Raw genomic sequence first — 12,422 nt, forward strand, 5'->3', positions numbered from 1 at the left:
AAAATGACCAGGCTAGCGTAGCCCAAATCTGGCCCTGGGAAATCCGGAATATCTCCGGCCAGGGAACCGGAATCCGAATTTTTCCGATTGCATCGTGTTCCGTATTAAAATCCTGAGCGAACAAGCCCAAAATATCGAAAATTGGTTGTGTTTGAGCCAAGATATGATTTTTTGAATATTAAATTTCCACGTGGTACTTAAAGGGTTAACCCATTCCAAAAATCACGCAGGACAGGAATAAAAAGAAAATTTAATTTCTTTTATTTAGCAATATTTATTGTGAAACTGTATTTGTAGTGTAGATCAAAATAGATCAATTATTAATCTATTCTGAGTACTTCGCTTTGTAATCCAGCAACCGAATACCGTGGAAGAACTCAAGATGGTTCTTGTGGGCTCTGCCTTCCATGAAGAACTGACCACACCCGGACTCTGCACAGTACACCCGCTTCCCCTGCCGGCTATCATCACGATGAAATCGCCGCCAATGCCGCAACACGTTTCTCCTCACCCGCATCAGCGTGTCACATTCGGTACACTTGTAGTACGGTACATTTCCCACCATGACCACACGGAACGACGACATACTTTCATCCTCAACAGCTGAAGTAGACGGAACAGGAGGCTCCGCTTGATCATGTGCGTTCCGAAGATGAGCAGTCATGGCGGTCAGCGAGTGAAACGTCCGCTTGCACATCCGGCAGCCAAACCAACCGGTCTCGAGCTGATTGTACGGCAACTCTCCGTCGGTTTCCTCCTCCGACGGTGGAGACTCTTGCACAACCGCTATTGTGTCTTCCGGCTCCGTTTTGATCATCTCCACCAGAAAGGCGGCCGCTGGCTCAACGTCCACTAGGGCGGTTTCGATGGGCGCGCCATTTACTTCTTGCCGGTCGCGGACGACGATGTTGTTCAACCGTTGGCACTGCCCCTGGAAACGCTGGATCTCGTGCAACTTTTGCCGGCACCCGACGCAAATCTGGCTCTGATGGTCCACGTCGGAGTCGAGTCGTACGTTGGTGCACGTTTCGATCACCTCGGCAAGATCGGTGCCATCCAAAGGGTCATAAATTGGTTCTAAAACTTCGCTTGCGGTGAAGCATAATCGACAGTACTCGGAAGGATCTTCGCTGGGTCTGAAATATTTTGTTCTGATTTATTCAGCGGAAATTTATCCTATTTTTTACCTACGTTTTTTGGTCCAAATTTTCATCATTTTCCGTTGCGTTGCCAGATTGACATGTGGATAAAGTGTCCATATGTTGAACTTCGGATTCCACCTTCTGCTTCTGCACCAGAATCTTCCCGCGCCCCTTCTTCGGCTGCATCAGCGTCTCAAAGAATCCGTACTCTTTTGCTTCTCCCGGGTGGTTCAGCCGAAAGTGGCGACGGAATTTTTCCGTTACAAAAACCTTCCGCACAAATGGACAGCAAGGGCCAGCGATTCGGCAGCGCCAACCTTCTTGCTCGCGCATAACGTAATCGAGCACCGCCTTGCGCGGTTTGTTCTTTTCTGGGATGACTTCCTTCTTTGATGATTTAAGGACGCTTTTTTCGAGAACTCCCTCGAGGAAACCTCGACAGAAGCCCTTAAGACTGGCCTCAACGGGATGCTTTTTGCAAAAATGTCGCGCAAAGTTTGGGTGGTTGAAATTTTGCTGCACGTACGTGCATTTGGGCTCGCCGCTGGTCAACTCACAGTGAATTCCGTCGTCATCCATCGAAATGTATTCCAGGACAAGTTGCCGCAAGGGCAATGTAGACCGTGGGCGCAACGCAGAATTGATTTCCGGGCTAAAAAATAATTAGTTAATTCCATCGTAAACTTCAATTGAAATCATCCTCACATTCTGTTGATGTGCTGCGTCACCGACGTCGGGCCAAAATTTTGAAGTAGACCCCTCCGCCGTGCCTCCTCGGGATGATCCTTGCGGAAGTGTTCGTAAAAGTGGAACGATCGGTACACACGATGCATAAACCGGCACCGTGGCATCCGGCAGTAAGCCCCGCAGGGGTTAATCTCGACAATGTCACGCATCGAGTTGCTGACTTTGCCCCCGGAACGCGCCTTGGAATTTCTCGGTGAATCCATGGCGAAAGTTTCCTGTCTCGTCGCGACCACTTTTAAAATTAATGCCAAATAAAAACAAACACGATGGACCACCTCTCATGAGTTCCAAGCAAAAATTTCAACCTTTTTCCAAACACTTCGTGAGTGACCGTTACACACTCGTCGGGAATCATCCAAGAAACAAGTCTGCGCAACCTTACACGCAAAGACGACATTTGTCTTTTAAGACATAAAATTAGACTTTTCAAGCCTAATGATGTTAGATACCATTTGGTTTTGCTGCCTGACAAAATTTAACCTCACTTTATTGTCGTGTACGTAAACGCAATACATACGCACGCAGATTACTCTATTGAACGTGCACGCATCCTGACAAGACATCTGGAGCAACATTCGAAAAGGGCGCATAAGCAAATTGCCAGCACTATTTTGCAAATTCTGAGCCAAAAGTAAACTATTTTACAAAACCCGCAGTGTTAAAAGGTAGTTGGGAAGGCCAGCTATTGATTTACATTTCGAGTTTTGTGAAAAAGTTACCTGTTGGCTCGGAATTTGCAACATTGTTCATGCCGTCAAAATGCTTATCCGCCATTTTCTCGTGTTGCTTCAGACATTAAATGCATATTTTTGAAGATTCGATTCTAGTTCCTTGACTTAGAGGAGTTATTATCAAAATATAGCAAACAAATCCCACTTTTCATACGATTTTTTGAGTTCAGGTACTACAACCATAAAAATGGTTATATGGGTTGAACTGAAAAAATTGTATGAAAAGTGGGATTTGGAACTCAAAAATCATGATTTTTGGTAAGGGTGTAGTAACAGTAACTTTTCTAGGATTTCTTTCAAGGATTTTCACGGACGAAGGTGAATTATTCACTTTTTTATGCAAATAAAGTCCGCATTCATCAAACTCCGAATGAAAATTTTAGAATGTTGTGATTTGAACTAAGCCTTAAAGTATGGCGATTATCTACGTTATTTTTTTATCTGTGTGATGTGAGATATTTCAAAATTCTGCGGTTCTAGAGAGCGTCAGTATGGCTACTGCCAAAGTGCGGCGATCTGTTCTGAACTACAGTCGACTCTCTGGTTGTCAATATCCAAGGGACCGTCGAGGAAGAGAATCATCAGTTTACAGAACGATGCAAAATGAAGAATCGATTGAAAATATTTTTTCTTGATACCCAACTATAGGAGAGAATCATGGCAACGTCCATCAAACAAAAACAAACTAATGTCAAACACCCTTCAAAGTTTCGCTTCGCCAAGAAAAATGTCTATGCAAGCCATGAGAAAGTGAAATTATTGACAACCGGAAGAGATTTTTAAAGCAAACAGAATCCAAGGGACCGTCGAGGAAGAGATCCTTCAAGCAAGGGAAAATATCGAGGAATGAAGATAATTGAAGTATGTAGATTGAAGGGACTGAAGAATTCATCGATAGATGGAGAATTATTGATATCGAGAAGATCGACAGCCAGAGAGTCGACTGTATGTGAAAAATCGAATAAATTTCATAATTCACAATTTACTGAAAAATCAAGGCTAATCATATACATCAAAACAAAGCCATACTAATAGATTACACACTCATAAAAAGGTGATGATTACGCCACAGAGTAAGACAGAGTCACTACTGCCATTTGATTTTTGGTTCCACTTTGTGGTACATCGCAGGTACATCGCACGCCTGCTACCAGCAAACCTTATGGAGCCAAACATTAAAATGACATTTCTTCTGACTGCTCACTAGCTCTGTGTTACTCTGTGATTACGCACATTACTTTACAAATTTGTCAGTTTGATTTTACACACTCGTTTGGGATTATGGGGATTATCGAGTTCAGGAAAACTGGATCCAATAAAAACGGCGCGCAAACGCCGCGGAACAAACAATCCATATTCCATGTATTGGAAAAGTTACGTTAAATCAAATTTTATCAAATTAAATTTTAGATTTACCATTACCACCAGGTAAGGTAGGCTGCGACTATCAAGCGCACTTTGATTAGCGCAATGAATTTCACGACCACGTGTCATTTCAGGGTACCAAAAACCAGCATGGCTTTCCGAGCATGCTCTGCTGATTTAAGATTTTTGGCAACCACGTGACTTATACAAATATGAAAATGAGCATGTTGATCGAGCATGCCAACAACTTAGCCTACTAAGGGACCTCTGCGATTTTGATATTGCGCGTATTCCCGAAAAAGACACGCGGCTTACCAGCCTCGAAACGACGCTCCGCACTTTCGGCAAATGCGCGCTGTCAAATCCCATACTGTGCACTGATGGTAAACAGCATTACACTTTTTTCAGTTCACTTTTACACACTTGCATGGGATTTTTCAGTTCAAGTATGATTACACGAAAGTGTGTAATCATACTTGAACTGAAAAATCCCATACAAGTGTGTAAAAGTGAACTGAACAGTGTGTAATGTTGATTATCAGTGTGCGTTCTGTTTTTATTGACCTTCTTCTTCGAATTGCAAGGCATTGTTTCCGGGAATGTTTTTTATTGCACCAAAAGTGCGGAAAATCGCTGGCAACAATGTCTGCGGCACATTCTGAAATGCCGCGTGGCGTGTAACTTCGAGAGAAACGGACAATAATTAATCCTGATACCCGCAATATTTGGTTCCAGGTGAAGGTATAATGAATTGGGTCCTAAAATGAAGCTTAGATTGCTGATAATATTGTTTACAGCGATAAAGCTTATTTTTCTGAGTAAAATGACCCTTTGTACGACCACAAAGAGTTTAAAATGGATTTTTAAATCAATTTCGAAAAATTAACCTCGCGGTCAGTGTTGCAAAAGAGTGATAGAAAAGCTATCAATAGATTATCTCTGCACCAAAAATATCCGAGAGTATAGCGGCCGTCACTATAGCTTGTGAGATCTCTTCTTATGTCTCGTGATTCCCAGCAATGCCATTCTCTCTCTATCACTCCTTCCCTTTTCCTCGACTATGCGCTCTCACCGCTGAGTCTCTCAATCTCTCCGAAAACTGCAATGAGAGAACGCGAGATGGCGATTAGGAGCCGACCACGCATGACGCCCCTTCAAACTGCGTTTGCAAAATTGGTTTTGTGGCGGCTTTTGTGGTTAAACGCTGTTGCGGTAGGATGTTCGTGGAAGCGAGAATGAGAGAGAAAAGGAAAATGTCAATCGCGAGTGGGTAAACACGAAAACGTGTTCGGCTATGTTCGGCGCTGAGAGTTTCAATGAAGAGAGAAGAGCAGTTGTATTTGAGGCATGAATATTCAGGCGAGATAATTGTAGTTGCTGAGAGCTGATATTTTGATATTTTAACAACCCTGCTCGCGGTCCTTCTTGACAGAAAAGCTCCTACTTGACAGCTCGTTCCAAGGGGACCATAGTTGATCCATCGAAAAAATGTTGTCTTGTCAAAAAAAAATTTTGCATTAAAATGAAAAAAGTGATCAGAAATGGTTTTTAATCGTGTTTTTTACCGTTGTACATAAAAATTGACATAGGGCTTTAGTACCCAATTGAACAATTTATTGTACAACATATGAAAAAGAAATAACAAAAACGGATGTTACAATATTTCCACTTCATGATGTAGCTGCAACGCCATTGCTTCCTCTATCGAATCATAGCTATGCTGTAGCTTCAGATGCCGAGTCAGGCCCATCCGGTCCATGAAGTTCTGGTAGCACTCGGCCACTCGGCAATACAGTCTAGGCTTTTGCTCACTACCCTCCTTATGATAGCACCGCTCGTGCCGGGCCATATTGCCCTTCTGCGACACGAGCGTGTCGCAATCGTTGCACTTAAAGTACGTCTTGTCGGCGATGACGACCTCTTGATATTCAACGGGGGTTGCGACGGTTCTTGGTTTGCTTTTCTTGTACTTTTTTTTGTTGACTTGTGGGGCTGCCGGTTTTGCCTTCACGAAGAAGCCCAGTTCCGAGTGGTAGTTGTGCAGATGATCCACCATGACGTCCAGTGTATGGTGGATCTGGTTGCACTGCTTGCAACAGAACCAGTCATCCTGCAGTGCAATGTACGGTAGGTCTTCACCACCAGTTTCTTCGACGGCCGTTGAGCTGCTTTCCTGTGGAGTATCATCCACTGCCTCCTCTTCGTCGTCGTCGTCACTATCCGACAGTTGAACGACATAATCCTCGTCGTCATCTTCGTTTTCGATCGTCAACTCCTCGTCGCAGGTAAGGTTCGCAACGGGCATTTCAATCGGTACCAACGGCGGCGGTGATGAAGGTGGTGCAACCGTTTCCGGCGTTTTCGAGCGGGACGCGGCTCGGTTGCGGCAAACGACTCGATTCAACGTTTCGCACACCGTTCGAAAGCACTTGATGTCGTGCAGTTTTTCACTGCACTCGTGACAAATTGCGGCTGGATAATCCTCCCCGGCGGCCAGTCGAACGCCAGTACATTCCTCAATTAGGGCGGCACAGCTGCTTCCGGTGTCTTGGGGTCCGCTGAAAATCGCCTTCGAGCGTCGAGCGACAGAAAAGCACAACCGACAGTACTCGGAGGGGTCGTCGGAAGGTCTGTGAAAGAGAAACTCGATGTTTTGTGTTGCGAGTTGATAGATGAGTTAAACTTACGTATTCATCCACTCTTTCTCGTCACCTGGATTCAGCACAATTACGTCGGACGAGGATTCTCCAGAGTCGTCGTCATCCTCAGTCAATTTTCTCTTCTGTGAAGTTTGCTCCGAATCGTCCGCGGTCGATTTCTCAACCGATCTCTGGACCATGGTATTCAATATGCTTCTGCCTTCATGGGATTGTAGAACCTGGTAAAAACCATGCTTTCTGGCAAGCGCCGGATGTGCCAGTCGAAAGTGGCGCGTAAAGTTCTGCGCGGAAACCTGGTCCTTCTGGACGTACGCGCACGTCAGACTTGGATCAATGCGACAGCAAAAGCCTCGCTCCGTCCTGACAACAAAATGGCCCAGCGCGGCAGGCTGAGACTTGGTTGGCGCTCGGGATTCCTCCAGGAAGCCTTTCTCTTCCGCCTCCTTCGGATGCGAGCGCAGAAAGTGGCACGCAAAGGTAAACTGAATCATCTTGGGCAGCGCGAACGGGCACGAGCCCGGTCCGGCGATGGCGCACCGGAACACGCCGTCCGACCCGTGCGTGACATTTTCCGCCACCAGCTGGTCGGTGGACCCGTGCTTGAATCTGAGTTTGGGAATTGGAGGAAAAAGGTTTTTATCGATTTTCAACGGAAATCTTTGGGGCTCACCTTCGCAGCTTGGAAGAGTTAAAGTATCGCTGTGTCGTAGGTCCCGCGGAGTCCATCGTTGTTGTGGCCGGAACGGTTCCTGTGATGTTACTTCGACCAATCTCAAGCGTTCAATGTTTACGATGTTGCATGCAGATTTGACGTTAGTATGCACACTGACGGGATTTCGATCAAATTAAGCATAACCAAAAATGAGTAGGGACGTCAGTTATGAAGGTTTACGTTAAATTACGCACTTTATTTATAATTTAGTTCTTTTCAGATGAACGTGTATGGATATAATGATGTTTCAAGCAACACAACCAGCAAGCAAAACAAAATTAAAACACTGAGATCTGTCAAAAAGCGTGGGTAAAGTTTTTTGAAAGAAGCTTTAAATATTGATCTAAATTCTGATTTCAACAGTAAATAAAAAGTCACACCAAGTTTTTATAGAAACAACATATAATCCGCTTGTGTAAAGTTTGTAAAATAATTAAGTTAAGTGACAGGAATGATGAATTTTCAACAAACAGCAATGAAGCGAACCGTTTCCGGCAGAGCTACCCGACCGGTGGTAAAAGAATCAATTATCGAGTCCGGTTCATCGGGTGACGAAAACGACGAATATTTAATGGACACGTACGTCGGCGATCCGCACAGATCGTAGAAAAAAATATGTTAACCCGACTGAACCCCTTCCCTCTTTCAGGCCCGACGAGAACCCGGCAAAGTACTGCCGACTGTGCTTCTCCATAGCTCAACCATTGGAACCGGTGTTCAGCGGTCCGCACGACCAGGGAGGGCACATAGCGCAGCTTATTCGGGAGAGTATGAACGTGTCGTTGACCGCACGGGAAGATCACCCGTGCGCCATTTGTCGCGAGTGCTTCCAGCGGCTGCACGAGTTTCAACGCTTTAGGTCGCTCTTTCACACGCTGAACCAGGTGGTTCGCCGCAAGAAAAACACCCAAAGGGCGGTCCTTGCTAAAAAGGCAAAGAAAAAGGCCAAAGTTTCCACCGCAGCCGCATCGGCAGCTGTTCCGATCGTTGACAGCACGACCAACGGACCGCCGGAGCTGCCCGCGAAAGGAGCGGATTGCATTGAACTGTCCGATGAGGATGATGACAATCCGGTCGTGAGCAACGGTCCATCGGCGGAGACGGCCGAGGACATGGACGACGATCAGCCGTATATCGCGCTGGACGACGACTGGTTCTGTTGTCGGCTGTGCAACCGAATGTTCCAGACGCTGGCGGTAATGATCGATCATCTTCGCGACATACACCCGGGGACCGTCAATGTTTACCAAATGCCACCGGGCAGAGTCTCCGGTACGGATGAACAATCAAACATTATGAGCGAGGTCATGTCCGGTGGCGTGAGATTCTTCAAGTGTAACGATTGCGACACCATGCTGCGTCAGAAGAGTAACATGTTCAAACACTGGACTCGCTTCCACAAGGACGGTGCCATGAAAAAGTTGCACTGTGGAGTGGAAGGCTGTACGCGGTTCTTCATGGATAGCAAAAGCTACCGGCGTCATCTGACAATTCATCACGGCATAACGGATCCGTCGAAAATACTGAAATATCAGATGCAGCAAAGCTAACGCGGTTTTTTTTCTGATGTATTAAATGATTGAACAGAAATAAATTAGTTGAAAAACTCAACTAGGATTTTAATCGGCGTTTTGACTACGTTAAAAGAAACTGGTGTTTTCGTTTGCACTGAAAGAAAAGCACATAGCAATATCACATGTTTTGCACATGAATCTGCCCCATACGACTAAGCATGTGAATGTCAAGTGTAAATTACTTGAAAATTTGTATCGTGCGGCATGCTTTATCCAACTGCAAGACACGTGAACTTGACGTGACGATTCACTTGATTTTGCCATGCTGCGCTTATGAATGTTATATGAGTTTGTAGTATTATTCGATCAATTTTCCTATGATAATCACGTGAAAAAAGTATGAAACAGCTTGTTTTTGTTTTCGTGGTAATGTTTTCTTTATTTCAGTAAATTCACATCACCGATTTGGAATTTACACACTATACATACCATACCAATCAGCATAGCGCACCAGGTACGCGTGCTGTAGCAAGAAGACGCTTCCATCTTTCTCGGTCTTGTGCTGATACTCTCCAATTTCCCAGGTTACAGATCTTCCGGATGTCACCATTCACTTGATCTCCCCAACGTGCGCGCGGTTTCCCTGCTCTTCTGCCTGTACCGCCAGCTGGTTCAGCGCGGTCAAAAAGCAGTCTGACAGGCTGGCTCTCGTCCATTCGGGCGACATGGCCGGCCCACCTGAGCCTCCCGATCTTCGCCTGGGTGGCGATGGTCGGTTCTTCAAGAAGCGCGTGCAGTTCGTGGTTCATGCGTCGTCGCCACACTCCGTCAGACACCTGCACTCCACCGTAGATCGTTCGCAGCACCTTTCGTTCGAAAACTCCAAGGGCTCGTTCGTCCTCCTGCCGCATCGTCCAGGTCTCGTGGCCATAGAGGAATCGGTCTAATCAGTGTTTTGTACATCGTCAGCTTCGTGCGGCGTTGCACTCGATCCGATGTGAGGGTCTTCCGTAATCCGAAGTACGCACGATTCCCAGCAAAAATACGAGTCCGGATCTCTTTGCTGGTGTCGTTGTCAGCGGTTACCAGCGATCCCAAGTACACGAACTCGCTCACCTCCTCCAACTCATCATCATCCACAGCTAGAGGGGTGAGACTTGGGGGGCCGACGTCCTTCGAGCCCCTTCCTCTCATGTACTTTGTCTTCGTCGTATTCATGCCAAGCCCTACACGCCTTGCTTGTACCTTCAGTCGGGTGTAAATATCTTTCACCGTCTCCAAGTTTCTTGCCACAATGTCGATGTCATCGGCAAAAGCAAGCAACTGGTAGGACTTGTTCATGATCGTGCCACTCGTTTCGATGCCCGCCCTTCGAATGATGCCCTCAAGAACGACCACGAATTTCAGCACCAAAAGGAATCAGCATGTGCCGGTTGTTGCCTTCTTAAACCAATTGAAAGAATTTTTGATCTAAATCAATTGTGCTATAAAATTTATATAATTTTGTGGCACAGTCATTGACGTCCTAGTTGGCAATAATTGATTAATGACGATTATAATATAATCGGGATAATCGTTACCAAAAGGAATCAGCATGTGTAGCATGTAATGATTTTACAAATTTAGGGAGCGTTCTTTTATTACGTAACGCAGTAGGGGGGGAGGGGGGGGGGGTTGGAGGCCGTGTTACGCTCCATACAAAATATTTAAAATTTGTATGGAAATTTTGTTACGAGGGGGGGGGGGGGAGGGGGTCTAAAAGTCCGATTTTTCGCGTTACGTAATAAAAGAACGCTCCCTTAACAGTTTCTTTGCTCATTTTCAAAAAAAAATTTGAGAACTTTTAGTTTTTAATGTGTTTTCGTTGTAGGAATTGTAAAGCTGATCACTCGTATCTTAATATTTCGACTTCTAAAATTTCAACATCCCGGTGTAACGCTTATGATGCTGATCTGGGTGCTGAAAAGACAGAATGCGTAACGTGATTTCCAAATGATTTCCACTACTCCTCACTAATACAACTGCACTACAGCTGCAAACATAAACATTAGGGTGTTTCAGCCAAACAAAAAAGTTCTCAGAATCAGGCAAACCGAGGTTCCCCTAGTAGAGGATACCCATAGGGACTCTCATGCCAAATATCAGCCCATTTGGTTGAGAATTGGCCTGTCCCCAGCGGTTCAAAGTTTACATGTAAATTACTATGGGATTTTTATGCGAGTTAGATTGTAAATTTCAAATATCGCGATCGTCTTTCTCGTTAGTCAGTCGGGTTTCTTTGTTCTATGATTCGCGATTGTTTCATGGGAAGATTCGTTCTTAATTGCGTTAGCATAATATAAATGTTTTATCTTTTCAGCGCATTCATGCATGCTGTTGATAAGGGAAACATTATTTGATCGTTGAAGCGTATGACCGATTGTGTTGATAGGATATTACGGTTCTGTTCAGTAACGGAGAAGGACAACCATGGGTGGTCTCTCATGCTCATGCTCATGCTCATGCTCAAATTACTATGGGATTTTTATGCTTTTCGTTCAATCGTTCCTACAGGCCTGGGGACAACATGGATTCACTCGGAATAAAGACAGGTGTGTAGGGGATGGTCCAATGAACACATTCTAGAAGGAATTAGGCTTGTCCATTCTGTCCCCAAGGTGCGCATTGGATCGACGTCCGGTGTCTCCAGAATCATCGATTCACCCTTCAAATGTACGCATTGTCCTTAGTATGCTATGACGGCTAGGAGAAAATTACGACGCCCCATGTCAGACGGTGAACACGTGGCAGAGCATTCACTCAAGTTTTGGCTCAGAAACATACTTTAAAGTAATAAAATTATAATTTTTGATGTTCCTGTAACAATTTTAACTATTCCAAATAACGTAACATGATGATTTTATAATAATAATGCAATCGATGCCTATCCACGTGGTCGCCGTCTGATATGTGGCGTCGTAATTTTCAGCTAGGCGTCATAGCATACTAAGGAAATGCGATGATTTTGAAGGGTGAATCGATGATTCTGGGGACACCGGACGTCGATCCAATGCGCACCTTGGGGACAGAATGGACAAGCCTAATTCCTTCTAGAACGTGTTCATTGGACCATCCCCTACCCACCTGTCTTTATTCCGAGTGAATCTATGTTGTCCCCAGACCTGTAGGAACGATTGAACGAAAAGCATAAAAATCCCATAGTAATTTACATGTAAACTTTGAACCGCTGGGGACAGGCCAATTCTCAACCAAATGGGCTGATATTTGGCATCTGGCATGAGAGTCCCTATGGGTATCCTCTACTAGGGGAACCTCGGTTTGCCTGATTCTGAGAACTTTTGGTTTTGGATGAAACACCCTAATAAACATAGTAGAAGGCTTTGTTCAAGCTCAAGCGTGACATATTTTTTGCTGCTGAAGTGACTCGTTTTGAAACATTTTGGATCTGATGATATTATAGTTTTCGCTGAAAAATTAAGTTTTTCGTGCTTTTTTTGTTCGTAGACAAAACGATGGGCGGTTAAAAAAGTCCTTCTTTATTTTCATCGTGA

General features: G+C 44.9%; 3 protein-coding genes across 4 annotated transcripts; 1 reads left to right on the forward strand and 2 right to left on the reverse strand.

Annotated features, from left to right (window-relative positions):
• Nucleotides 1–211: 211 nt before the first annotated feature.
• On the reverse strand, nt 212–2,239 carry LOC120427166 (uncharacterized). The gene is made up of 3 exons (XM_039592025.2): nt 1,848–2,239; nt 1,192–1,794; nt 212–1,136 (listed from the first exon to the last, which is right to left on the reverse strand). Exons 1-3 carry the CDS (start codon nt 2,090–2,092, stop codon nt 326–328), a joined length of 1,659 nt encoding a protein of 552 aa, XP_039447959.1. The 5' UTR covers nt 2,093–2,239; the 3' UTR covers nt 212–325.
• Nucleotides 2,240–5,405: 3,166 nt separating this feature from the next.
• Nucleotides 5,406–7,470, reverse strand: LOC120427167 (uncharacterized). The gene is made up of 3 exons (XM_039592026.2): nt 7,316–7,470; nt 6,673–7,251; nt 5,406–6,615 (listed from the first exon to the last, which is right to left on the reverse strand). Exons 1-3 carry the CDS (start codon nt 7,369–7,371, stop codon nt 5,640–5,642), a joined length of 1,611 nt encoding a protein of 536 aa, XP_039447960.1. The 5' UTR covers nt 7,372–7,470; the 3' UTR covers nt 5,406–5,639.
• Nucleotides 7,471–7,623: 153 nt separating this feature from the next.
• On the forward strand, nt 7,624–8,980 carry LOC120427170 (uncharacterized). Of its 2 annotated transcripts, XM_039592029.2 has the most exons (3): nt 7,633–7,772; nt 7,831–7,936; nt 8,007–8,980. In XM_039592029.2, the coding sequence occupies exons 2-3, from the start codon at nt 7,833–7,835 to the stop codon at nt 8,905–8,907; spliced, it is 1,005 nt and encodes a 334-aa protein (XP_039447963.1). In that variant the 5' UTR covers nt 7,633–7,772; nt 7,831–7,832; the 3' UTR covers nt 8,908–8,980. The 2 variants fall into 2 exon arrangements, with proteins under 2 accessions (XP_039447962.1, XP_039447963.1); XM_039592028.2 differs by having other exon boundaries at nt 7,624–7,936.
• The last annotated feature ends 3,442 nt before the right edge of the window (nt 8,981–12,422 follow it).

This window comes from Culex pipiens, chromosome 1 (genome assembly GCF_016801865.2).
Source record: "Culex pipiens pallens isolate TS chromosome 1, TS_CPP_V2, whole genome shotgun sequence".
NCBI classification, from domain to species: Eukaryota; Metazoa; Arthropoda; class Insecta; order Diptera; family Culicidae; genus Culex; species Culex pipiens.